This window comes from Petaurus breviceps, unplaced genomic scaffold, assembly GCF_028583685.1.
Source record: "Petaurus breviceps papuanus isolate PSGF00001 unplaced genomic scaffold, PetGlider_PUasm1.0 178, whole genome shotgun sequence".
NCBI lineage: Eukaryota > Metazoa > Chordata > Mammalia > Diprotodontia > Petauridae > Petaurus > Petaurus breviceps.
The window spans coordinates 7,091,400-7,104,913 of NW_027185777.1; the positions used below are offsets into that span (position 1 = coordinate 7,091,400).

Genomic DNA, 13,514 nt, shown 5'->3' on the forward strand with positions numbered 1-13,514 from the left:
AGAGACAGAGAGAGACAGAGACAGAGAGACAGAGAGAGAGAGAGAGAGAGAGAGAGAGAGAGAGAGAGAGAGAGAGAGAGAGAGAGAGAGAGAGAGAGGAAAGAATGGGAGGAAGATGAGATGGAGAGAGGAAAAGAGGAAGAAAGATGGGGAAGTCATGGAGAGGGAGAGAGAAAAGAAAAAGAAGATGAGGAAGAAGGATGAGGAGGAGGATGAGGAAAGAGAGAGGGGGAAAGAAGGAGAGGGGAAGAGGAAGAGGGAGGGAGAAAGAAACCTCCTGAAGAAAAATGGCAAAAGTTGAAAGATGGATGTACTAAGAAGGGGGTGGATGGGGAAGATTTCCATGATGTGTGTGTAAACAAGACAAAGAGAAACCTGAGGTATTAACTAAGCTGTGAGGAATAAAAAAGACCAAAAGGTACTGGAGAGCCTGTGTCTAACCGTCCCTCACCAGGTAAATATATGGTGGCTGGAAGGGATGTGGGACCCAATGGTTCTTTGTGCCAAACACCAGGTGGTAAAGCCAGTTGGGGACATTCAGTGGATGATAGGACAGCCAGAAGCTACAAGGTGTGTGTGTGTGTGTGTGTGTGTGTGAGTGCGTGTGCGCACATGTAAGCACCGAGAAAGAGCAATTTCTAACAACGTCTAATATGCAAATATACAAATGTTAACATTTAAAATGTTTGCAACTGGAATAGGGGGGCTAAATACAACATCTTGTTGTATACATAAAGGGGATTTCATTATAATCATGTCTAAAAATTACTTACTTTTGTTATATTTTTCTAGGTTAAAGGATGGCTGTCCTATTTAGACTTCTTTCTCTTTTCATAGAATACAATAAGGTATAAAAATTCCTCAAAAGAATCTGTACTGAAAAAACCCCACTGTATCTTGAGTCAGAAGGTCCAAATTTCATTCTACCTATTTACTCCTCCTCCTCCTCCTCCTCTATCTATCTACTACTATCTCCTACTTGTATGAGGTTGGGATGATCATTTCTCTTCTCTAGGTCTAAGTTTCCCCAGATTTACAATGAGAGTATTGGGCTAGCTGATCTCTGGGGCTTCTTCCAGTTCTAAATCTCTGACTCTAGTATTGCTTTGATTAGAAGTGATTCTGCTATGGATGATGAAAAAGGCTTTTGTGATATGCGTGAGAATATGGAGACCAATGCAAATCTTTCCATAAGGCATCCATACATGGAATTTCCTATTCCTGTCACAGTGGATTTTGTGCTTCATGCAGCTGCCACAAAAGCATGACAAATTCATTCAGATGGACTGAAATATTAAAGAAAGAAGGTGATATTTTTATACATGTTCTCATGTGGTTATTTCCCACCACATCACAGAATCTTAGTGTTGGAAAGTACCTAGCTTAATCCATTCCCATAAAAAGGGGCCCCTCTGTACCATGCCAAATAAGAGGTAGCCTAGCCTTTCTATGGAGACCCAGCCTTCAAACAGAGATAATCTACTACTTCCCAGACACCACATTCCATCTACTCATGCCTCTAACTGGGGGCTGCTTCTTCCTTGCACCAAGTCTCAATTTGCTTTCTAAGAAAATCTGAGGCTTTTCATTATTCAGTGATAGAATAATAAAACTATATTATAATACAATAATAATATAATAATTTCATCTAAGCTACAAAAACCTAAGTCTTAGTGCAGGTTTAAGCTTGCCTAACTGGACATGCTGTAGAACACAATCACAGAATCACAGTCAGAGCTAGAGAGGGCCCCGGAGGTCATCTAGTCCGACATCCTCATTTTACAGATTAGGAAGCAGACTTACATTGCTTCAATGACTTACCCAAGGTAAGAGAGTCAAGTGTCAGATCTTTTTCAAGGTCATCTGACTCCAAAGGCAACCGTCTTCCTGCTCTACTAAATGCCCACCAATCAATTACATATCACCTGAAGTCAAACACATTCTAGACTTGATCTCATTAATTGGCACCCTATTCCTGTCAATTAGATAGGAGGTATTTATTTAAAATTGCTATCCACAGTATGTGAAGTATATCTTTATAGAATGTAGGTTCCAAAGTCAGGAGAGTGGATTTGAATCCCAGTTCTGACACTTAATAGCTAGTCATTTAACTTCTCTGAGTTGCCGTTTTTCCATCTGTAAAATGAGGATAATAATACTTGCACTGCCTACTTCAGTTTGTTGTAAGAAAATTTCTTGTAAAATTAACATTTTTATCATATACATGGAAATTATTCAGCCATTCTATCAATAAAGACACTGAAGTACAAATATGTGAAGTCTCCCCTCCTCTTCATCCTCCTCCTGCCTTCGTCTTTCTCCCTTTTAAAAGAATTGGTCTCCTTATTTCACCCAGTTTGAAAATACAGGTATTACTCAGTTGTTCCTCCTATTGATATAGGAGCTATGATCTGCTCTATTTCCATTTTAGGTCATTATTTATGTAACCTAGGGACCCTTTGCTTTTGGGGCTTACCATATTGGTGTTTAACTTATTCAGCACCTTACTGGTGTGACACCAATTGTGTGGACACCTGGTTGCCTTTAGCCCCACTTCAGCTCAGAACTCTGGAGATTTGCCAGGCTCAGCCTTACCCAGTGTCTGGAAATACAGGCGCGGTCACCACACCTGGCAGAGTGAACTCTTTTGTCCCAGTTCATACAGTATTGGATGTATGGTCAAGTGAAAGTGGGTCACTGGGCTTATCTGTATAACAATGTCCTTGACCCACAACCCTGTATCTTCCTCAAAACAAAACTACCCATGTGGCTTTTAGGAAAAGTAACATTGGACTTGGATTCAGGAAAATTTGAGTTCAGATTCTACCTCAGGCACTAACTATGAGACTGTGGGCATGTCACTTATCCTTTCAGAGCCTCAGTTTCCTCATCTGTTAAAAGGGGATAACAGCCCTTATCTCTATCCCTAATGTCTTATCTAATTAGTTACCGTCTCCTGTGCATTCTATCTCTATGATATCTCTCATACCTTTTTTTCTTTCTATTCCCACTTTTACTAGTAATTTCAGAGCCTTAATGCTTCCTACTTAAATTACTGCATTAGTGTCCTAAGGGCACCTAGGTGGTATAGTGGACAGAGTGGCAGGCCTGAAGACAGAAAGATGAGTCTATCCACTATACCACCTAACTTTGCCTCAGTTTCCTCATCTGTAAAATGAATTGGAGAAAGAAATGGCAAACCACTCCCATATCTTTGCCAAGAAAACTCCACATGGGGTCATGAAGACTTGGACATGACTGAAAAATGAGTGAACAACAATCAGTCTCATAAACAGTCTCCTTGTCTCTGATTTCTCCCCTTTCCACTCTCACCCTCCTTGCCAAATGATATTCTTAGTGCTCCCATCAGATCACATCATTCCTTTGCTACAAGATTTTCTGTAGCTCTCTACTGTCTGAGAGATAACATGAAAGCACTTTATTCTGGTATTTAATATACACAGCTCCCTCTCCCTACTTCCCAAATGACTTCCTACCTTTCTACTACCTTTTCAGACTCATTTCACACTCATCTCCTTGGTGTCATCTTGGTTTCAGTTTAAGTACAGTACTAACTCTTCTCCAGACATCTCCTGCATTGTCTTGCCTTCCTGTACTTGTACAGGGCTACTCAACAGCTGATACTGACTTCCTCTAAATACTCTGATTACAGAGCTATCTTCACCATGAAGACTTTGCTCATCCTCCAAATCCAGAAGGATACCACGTGAGGATTCTCACAAAGAAGTGACATACGCAGACTTTGAGGAGCCATGAAAAGTATCTTCAAGGGTCTGAAGGACTGTCCATATCTTAAAGGGTTAGCCTTGTTCTGATTGGCCTCAAAGGGGCAGAAGTAGGAGCAGTGGACATGTGGAAGTTGTGAAGAAGAATATTCAGGTTTGATATAAGGAAAAAAATAAAACCAAAACACCTTTCCAGTTGGAGCTACCCAACAGAAGAATGGGCAACCTTAAATTCCCCATCAATGAAGGTCTTTCAGTGAAGAGTGGATGGACACTGGTTTTGTATTTTGCAGACATTGTACTAGTAGCAGTTCAACAGGATGTTATATTAGCTCCCTTTAGACTCTGAAATTCTGTTCCAGGTCTATCTGTGATTCTGTGATCTTATCTCCCTAATCTCTTGTCTTTCTCCTATACATTCATTACAGTTTAACCTATACTACAAATGTGGAATACATTTTCATCTTCCCATAATAGAATAATTTCCTTTAGGATAGGGGCTGTTTATTTTTCACTTTTTTTCCCAGGGCCAGAGAGAGTGTAGGGATTTATAAATGCATGTTGAAAAAGAATTTAAATGCTAATTATATATCAAATCATACCTAGATTATTCTGGGGTCTCATGTCCGGTGTATAAATGGAGGAGGTTTGGTGATAACTGTAGCCCTTCAGAATCTAAAGAAAAGGACAGGCAATGCAGGCTTGGTACTGAAGTGGCACCAAGATGGCAGGGGCCGAGCACCCACTTATGATGCCAAATGAAATGAACAGATTTGATAATAAACCAGTTAATTTCAGGCCCTGTCCCAACCATGATAAAGCATCATTAAACAGTAATGAAGTGTAGATGTCAAGGCCAATGAAGTACCGGTTAAACAAGTTATGTGACACATATGGACGTCTCAGCCTTAAGCCAAACATGAAGCTAAGTATTAGTGAGAAGCCTTCTTCTTCAGTTTTGTGTGCTCTTAACCACATAGACTGAAAACCCAGAACTGAAATGAGGCATCTTTAATGAATCAATTACTTAAGACAGAGCTACAAGCTGGCATTGGAAGAGATGCTGTTTCACAGTAAGTCATTGTCCTAGAAGAGGCTAAATGAGGAGGGTCAAGGAAGATGAAATGGAGATTTTATTTTTTCCATTTCTAGGGAAGAAGAATTTTTGATAATTAAATGGACTACAAATGTTCCTATTTACTATTCCTCTAGAGAGATAGCACCATAGCCCCACTAGTCCTGTAACACTGAACCCCTCTTTTTGCCTTCATGCTTTCTGTGCTTTTTAAAATAGAAACCAAATCAGGCTGAGCTGAAAAAATAAAAACCTCTTTTATAAGGGGTAATGACATTGTGCCATCCATTGAGAAGGGGCAAACCTGGATCCCAGACTGTAAGCCAGTATTTCACTAGCCCTTCCTGGTGTTCCCCCTCAAACAGAGGCCCTGTGTCCCCTAGTTACCAGGAGCATATCCTTCCCCCCCACAGGAAGTTCCTTCTTTTTTTTAAAGAAATATCCATAATTAGTTAGCCTCTTCCTCAGATAAGCATGAGTTTCTCGAGCACTTGCATTAAATTTTTCGCTTCCCCTTGGGAAGCCAGGAAAAGCCCTGAAGTTTGACAAAATCAAGTTTGTGATGGAGAAAACTGTCAGTTTCAACTATGGGAACAAAAATGTACATTTCTATAGTGTTTTAAGGCTCAAAGAGTGCTTTCAACCCAACCAAACCTGTGAGATGGGTCAGAACAATAGGATTATCCCTAAGGACACAAAGACTCAGAGCCAGGGTCCTGAACTCAGCCAATATGGCAAGATTCAGACCCTGTTTTCTGTGTCCAAATGTGGTGCTCCTTTCACTATACATACTCCTTCTTGTGGCTTCTCCATACGGCTGTCAGTGGGGTATTGACTTGTAAACACTAATCCTTTGGCTTGCAGGACATCGAGACAGCTTTTAGGGGATTACCTCATGTCACCAGTAGCACTTGGAGTCGGTGGTAAGGGTTCATCATTCCCCCTGACAAGCAATGAACTAAGCACTTTGTCAAATGCATTTCACAACTAGCATTCCATACCAATTCCTCCAGATGACAGACTTGGATATATCTTATTTTGGTTTGTGGGTGTATAGACAACTCGGCATTAAATACAGTCAGATAAAAGTGATATATTTTAATAGTCTAGCAATAGTCTTAAGTTGTGGAAGGGACTTCAGAGGATGAGATGTCCAATCTCTACCCGAAGCCTAAGAAAAGTGTAGAGAATCCTGTTTGCTTTAACCTGATATTATTAAAGAATTTAGTCTTTTTTTTGGTAACAATTTGTTATCATTGAAGCCAGTCAACTTCTTTTCATCACTCGGCTTTTTACATATATGAAGATGAAGGATATCTGTCGATCAGTGGGTTGGAAGTCCTTCCGCTGACACAGATCAAAACCAGTCTACAACTTAAGTAGGCAAGCTCTTGGGAGCTGTGTATTTTGGGAAGAAACTTTTGACTTCCCACAATTTATTCCAATTTGTTTTTTTATTTTTTGGTCTCTAAGATCAGTTAACTTATAACACTCCACGTTGCCAGTATTTACTCTTTTTTATAATGAGATCATCTTTAGTATACGAATAAGTTCCTACCTTTATTCCCAGTGAGTTGATAGCGGGATTTGTTTGACACTGCAATGGCCCAAGGGTCTGAATATGGAAAATATATAGAAGAGACTCCTCTTTTGCGGAATTTGGCCATCCCACAGTCAGAAGCGTTTCACTGATAGTACTGGGTCCGATGTTGTGCAGCTGCCAAAGAAACACTTACAATGACTACCATGATTTAATGTATATATCATTCTTTTAAAATCAGCTGGAATATGACTACAGAAAAAAAAATCATGTAAACAGTTTAGATGGGGCCAAGTGCCATAGATAGTGTGACCTGATGGCTGTTATAAGAGCCTGTTTAAATCAGTGAAACTCCATGCATGGATTTTCTCAACACTATCCACAGGGCTTAGCCATGTCCTAAAATTATGGTGTTTACCTTGATTGTTTTTATTACTTTAATTTTAGAGATAGGCTTGGGACATTAACCATATCATTTTTAAACTCAATTGTTGCTTTTCCTAGTTAGAGTTGTAGACTCTTTCCTGCCTACTGACTTGTGAATTGCAACCATATGTGACATACTCTCTTTCACCCCCTGGAAGAATGGTCATCTATCAAATGCTGAAGATAGTCTGGCCTCACTATAGTTCATTTAAAGGGCTTGTTCCAAAGCTGAGCTCCCTTTGTTTTAATCAGTAAATCTCTAGGAAAAAAACACACATCTCATAAAGAGATGTGCACTTTGAAAGTATGAAGCCCCACCATTCATTGGCTACAAAAGAGCTCACAAAGAATGTTTGCTGCACTTGAACTCCCTGTTGTTTTTTTTTATCACTGAATATCAACAGGAAACTTTCATCTTTTTTTTTCTCCATAGATCTTAAACATCCCTCATCAACTCCAAAATACATTCCTGCTTTTTACTTATTAGGTAAGCTATTTAATCCTCATGATCAAAATTTCATGTTTGAGGATATGGTGTTTAAAAAATATCCTGGGCAATTAAATGGATATTGAAGATCTAATGGTCTTGATGGAGTCAAAACAATGTAATTCTTGTTATACCCAGACAGGTCAGGTTGTTTGGAAGCAGGATTCTTGCAATGGCTTCAGTAAGCCATGGGGGCAGACTCTAATTCAGGTACTCCCCAGGCCTAAAGTCAGTGGGGGATATTTGCATAATTTATCTTACAATCCTTTTCTCACTGAGTACCTTGGTCCAAATAGTCTTTTATTAGGAGAAGAGTTTTGGGTGATCCTTTGATCCAGGACTGGACAGAATCATATGATCTTTTAAATTTTATTTTTATTTTTGCAAGTTAATTGGGGTTAAATGACTTTCCCAGGTTAAAATCATATGATTTTAAACCTTGCAATCTGGCACATTCAGAACTCTTCTCTCGGAGACTGGACAGAGTTGGATTTCTTCTTTCTCAACAGAGTAAACAGTCAATTCATTTTTCAAAGGGCTTTATTGTTAAATCTGGTCAATGTTACCTTCAAGTGCTCTCTTAAAGGTAGAAGATGAGGGTTTCATCTGGGAATACTGGAAAAGAGAAGTGGTTATAAGGTCTAGGGGGAAGGGACAGGAGAAATCAATTGTGAAGGTACTGCAGAACCTTAGTTTTTAAATAGCTTTTCCAAGAAGAAAAGTCTCAAACCTTTCAAATAAATGGTAATAGCCAGTCTTTTCCAGGGTTATGGTTTAACATAATATAAAAGTAATGAAAGAAATGAAACCATCATCTTGTTTCAGTTCTGGAATTCTCCATTTCAACAAAGAAGTAATTTAATTTTAGGTGTTTCTACATTAAAAAGCTTCAAATCTGAAGTTAGATTTTTTTCTTTATTTTTAATGGCATAAGAATAGATACTAAAACCACAAGATCTTAGAGCAGTGATTTCAGAAGTTGTCTATTCTATCCTCACCTGAAGCACAAATCCTCTCTATGATGGCAGCCTCATTATCAAGCTGTACAGTTTGGTTTTACTTGAATATGTAAAACACTTCCTCAGTGTGAGTAACTCCCAGTGTGAGATCTCTCTCCATCAATGCAGACTGCCACTTGATTATAATAGCTAATGAGAATACTAACATTTACACAGCACTTACCATATGCCAGACATTGTGTTAAGTGCTTTACAATTATGATCTTATATATATATATATATTTTTTTTTTTAAAAGTTTGCTTGCCATATTGACAGATAAGCAAGTAGGTTTGATCCATGATGATTTTAATCTATAGGATTTAGCACCTAGGAAATAGGTGCTAAGATAATTTGGGAAGGATGGCCCTAATAGCTGGAGAGATGAAGAAAGTATATGTAGAAAGTGGCCCTGGAGCTGTGTCTTGAAGGAAGAGAGGAACTCTTAAGATGTAGAGATAAGGAAGGAGGGCATTCTGGGCATGGGAGATGATGGCCAGTGCAGTTTCCTTCCCTTTAAAATGACCATGTTGGACTTTTGTCCTCTCAGGTTTTTTCCAACTAGAAAATTCAACTCTCATAGATACATAGTTTCAATTTGATTATGAATCGTTTGCAAAAATTTTGAGGACAGTTGTCGGTTCATAGCCAGATTGAAGAGTGAGGTCTTGAAGAGATGTGAAAAAAATGCCTTAATGCCTGGGAAGATGAACCAGAGTCTGGTCATCTTATTATATGTCTCATACCCAGCACAAAAAGGGGAAGGACTATAAAAAAAAGTTTGGCTGCCATGTTAACAGCTTTTACATGTAAGTCTGATCTATGACTATTTTAATTTATAGGACTTAAAACCAAACTAGGAACTTCTTGTTCAGTTTTCAGTCATGCCTGACTCTTCATGACTGCATTAGGGGTTTTCTTGGCAAAGTTACTGGAGGGGTTTGCCATTTCCTTCTCCAGGTCATTTTACAGATGAGGAAACTGACAGGGTTAAGTGACTTGGCCAGCATCACACAGCTAGTAAGTGTCTGAGGCAGGATTTGAACAGAGGAAGAGGAGACTTCTTGATTCCGAGTCCAGCACTCTACTCACTGCCCCACCTAGCAACAGGATATTTTGAAAGCACTAATTCAGGGTGAGTACAAAGCCCAGAATTTGGATTGGTAACATTTTAAACTTCCATCAGGGTGGGGTTTTTTGTTTTGTTTTTTTAAGAAGATAATTTAAGACAACTTTACTAGGGCAAAATTAATGTTTAAGTTACCTCATAAATATGTTGCACTAATGGTCCAACTTCTTCTTCTTTATGGGGTTCCTCTTCAGGCTCCCAATTGTGAATTGGGAGAACAATCTGTGGTGGGTGGGATACTCTGTAATGTAAGCATTGCAAATGGCTGGATGAACATCATCATCATCATCATCATCATCCATTCATTCAACAAACATTCACTGAGCACTTAATAAATGCAGTGCTTTGGGTCAAGCTACGAATTATACAGAAATCAATAAGATCTAGAGTCCCCTCAAGGAAATTACATTTCAGTAATATGAACAAGGAATATATATCCATTGATCTAATTCATTAGATTGGAAGCTCCTCAAGGGCAGAGACCATCTTGGGCCTTTCTTAGTATCCCCAACACTGTGCTGGGCACACAGTAGGTACTTAATAAAGGTTTATTGATTGACTAACATATTAAGTACCTACCTGTATAATGACCTGTACTGAGAACTGAGATAGATTAAAAAAAATTAGAAAATTATAGTCTCTGCCTTCATGGTACCGACAGGGCATATACACAAATAGTCATAATATAAAATAACATGCAGCAATAACATAGGGTCTGGAGGCCTGACCAATTCATTCTTGTAGGTCATACATATGATTAAGAGAGGTTTAAACAAAATGTTAAGGCAGCCAAATGGTGAATGAAGTATATAGAGCACTAGGCCTGAAGTCAGGAAGACTTCTGAGTTCACATTCCACCTCGGACACTTAATAGCCATGTGGCCCTGGCCAACTCATTTAAGTCTGTTTGCCTCAGTTTCGTCATCTGTAAAAATGGGCTGGAGAAGGAAATGGCAAACCACTCTTAGTATCATTGCCAAGAAGACCCCAAATGGAGTCATGAAGATTAGGACAGGACTGAAAAACAATAAAAATACTGTGTTAAGTGGAGTCAAAGAAAGGAAAAGTCTTTGCTAGAGGGGTTTGGGAAGGCATCCTGGAGGGGTTAGTTAGCATTTGAAAAGATGAGTAGGAACATAACCAATGGAGGCCAGAGGAGGAATATATCCTAAGCATAGAAACCAGTGAAAACAAAGTCAGGAAAACAAGAGAAGTTAAAGAGAGATAGTGACCAGTCCATTTTTACTGCAACACACACACATATGATATTATATGTGTGAAGACATATATGAGAAGCAGTTTAGGATGGGTGGCTAGGTGGCTAAGTGGATAGAATACTGGCCCTAGAGTCAGGAAGACCTGAGTTCAAATTTGACCCAGACATGTTTTAGCTGTATGACCCTGGGAAAGTCACTTAACCCAGTGTAGCAGCAAGCACCCCAAGCGCATCCTCAGGGTTTGCTGCCCAACACAGGTTCTTGGATCTGCTTTGATAAAGGAAAGCAACTCAAAATGGGTTAACAAGCTTACTTTAATGAGTCAGACATATATCGTTTACCTTGTTCAGGGAAAAAAAGGTCAGCACCCTGAACCTCAAAGTATACAGGCAGAATTATCAAGACAGAAACAGATCAAGTAGACAGATTTCCAAACTGTCCAACCATTACATCCATACCAAATCAGCAACTGGGTTTTTCAAAGCCGGGGGACTCTCAACAACGGCTTCCCAGAATTCAGATCAAATCACAGAACACTTCTCAAAGTGAGTCCCAAAACAAAGCTACACATCAGGGCTTATATAGCCTTCTCCTGGCTCAGAGAATGTAACAACCTTATTGACTCACTGGCCAATCAAGAAATATCTACTGAAAAACAAGCCTCCCTCCCCAGGCTTCAGGTGCACTTTAGCCTAGGGGCAGGGAAGATCTTCCAAATTTGCATTCCCATTACACCCAGTTTGTCTCACAGTTCCTCATCTGTAAAATGAAATGGAGAAAGAAATGGCAAACCACTCCAGTAACTCTACCAAGAAAACCCCAAATGGGATCATGAAGAATCAAATATGACTGAAAGGACTCAATAATAACCATAAAACAATATGGTGGACAGAAAGTTGTCCTCAAAGTCAGGTAGATCTGGATTCAAGTCCCACTTTTGGCACCTAGTGGCCATGGAACCCTAGGAAGATTCTAAATTTCTCAGTATTATGGCTAAGTCTCTGAGGCTATAAGCTGAAGAAGTTCCAATCTACATTTTCAGTTTCTTTATCCAACATTCCTTGTTTTCAATGAATCATAAGTTCCTATTCCTGTCCTAAATACTCCCACAAATATATGAGGGTATATTTAGGATGGCAATATAATATATGTACACACATATTTGTGTGTGTGTATGTGTGTAAGTTAGCAAATTTATAATATCTCAAGAATGCATGCTTCAAACCCTCCAGCATCTGAGATTTTGACTCTCTGGATCAATTCTTCCTCTACTACCTGGATCACAACCTCTTGACATGTCATAGGCAGTTTAGTGAGTTGCTGTGGCCCTTATTTGGTGGTAGGACTTCTCATAACTTAGCTAGGTTGGTTTTCAAATGAAAGACCATAAAGCCTATTTCTGAGTCCACTTCACAACCTTTCCAAACCTGTTAGAGTTTGCATTCTTCTGGCATTGCCCTCAGGAAATCAGTGGCATTTTATAGTAAAATGTGACAGTGGAGAAGGGCTTCACTAGCAGAAGTCTAGCTAATGTTGAGCAGAGAACGACATCCAGGTAATAAGACAGGTGTCTGTGTCCTGAGGTACAGACAGAAAGGGCAGGGCAAAACCAGACAAGTGGCCCCTTCTCAGCTTTCCATTCCTGAATTTTCAGTGGTTCTTCCAGCCATATCTCACTTTAAGTCACAGGTCCTAGGCCCAGAGCAGGAATGAGGAAGCTTTGGATAAAACCTGAGTGAATATTCCAAAAGCGTCTTGCAAACAGTTTGGGAGAATGAGACAGGAATCACTGTTATCCAAGAAGATAAGCTAGGCGGTGATTTGACACAGTAGTATTTTTACATGTTTTATATTTACCCACAACATGGAGTATTGGGTGTGAAGGAAATGGTAATGGAATACAATTCTATTACTTCATATCGGCAGCTATTAATCACTGATTAGATGTTGGAAATATTGATCACTCAGGACAAGTGAAGGATAGTTATTTTTGTCAGAGCCCATGGCAAATTAAAACCTTGACAGAAGATATCATTAATAAACCAGTGCTTTTCCTCCCAGCAAGCAGTTCTGGCATCAAACAAACTATGAGAGGAAGAAAATTCACAGACCTTCAGCTAGAAGCATTTTTGATGGAAATGATCTCTTTTGGCCAGCAATCACTTTGGCCTCAACAGTAATCAACTCAGCCCCCCAAAAGTTCAAATCTTGTTCTCTCTTCAGGATAATCCATGTCCAAAGAAAAAACAAAAAGTATTTTAAACTGAATTCCTACCCTCAGGCAAATCGCTTAATAGAAGCAGCATGGTGTAGCTCAGAGGGCCCAGATTTGGAGTCAGAAATACCTAGAATCCTGTCTATGATACTTACTAGCCGTGTAACACTGGGCAAATCATTTAATCATTCTGTGCCTCAGTTTCCTTATCTATAAAATGAGGAAATTGGACATAATGGCCTATCATGTTCCTTCCAGCTCTACATCTGGGATGCTATGCTCTCTGTAAGTTTCCACTTCCTTTTCTGAAAAATTACAATAACAATACCTATCAAGTTATCTGAGTTACCTATCATGGAGATTGGGAAAAAAAAAAAAAATTCTTTTAGTTGAAAGTAATTAAGCAAAGTTGTTTTCTTGAGGTGTGGGCTCATGTACAATTTTTTCTAACGTACCACAGAAATGTTGCTAAATTACAAAGAAATTTGCATTAAAATGGAAATGTGCAAATGCTAAATGAGAACTGTTGCAGGGTATAGTTTTCCCTTTGCCAATAATATACAGTTTTCATTTCAGGTGCTAGATATTGAGTCAAAAGATGTAGATTCAAATTCTGGCTCTCCTAATTTCTACCACCATGATCTCAAGAAAGTTACCTTACTACTTTGCCTGGGATTCCTTA

General features: G+C 39.2%; 1 protein-coding gene across 4 annotated transcripts in view; it reads right to left on the reverse strand.

The window, feature by feature from the left end:
• ITGA8 (integrin subunit alpha 8) overlaps positions 1-13,514 on the reverse strand; it is a 238,191-nt gene that overhangs the window by 75,444 nt on the left and 149,233 nt on the right. For all 4 annotated transcript variants that reach the window (XM_069086246.1, XM_069086244.1, XM_069086245.1 and 1 more), the window contains exons 24-25: positions 9,536-9,641; positions 6,380-6,538 (exon numbers count right to left, since the gene is read on the reverse strand). In XM_069086246.1, the coding sequence (XP_068942347.1) occupies positions 6,380-6,538; positions 9,536-9,641 (265 nt within the window). The remainder of the gene's footprint in view (positions 1-6,379; positions 6,539-9,535; positions 9,642-13,514) is intronic.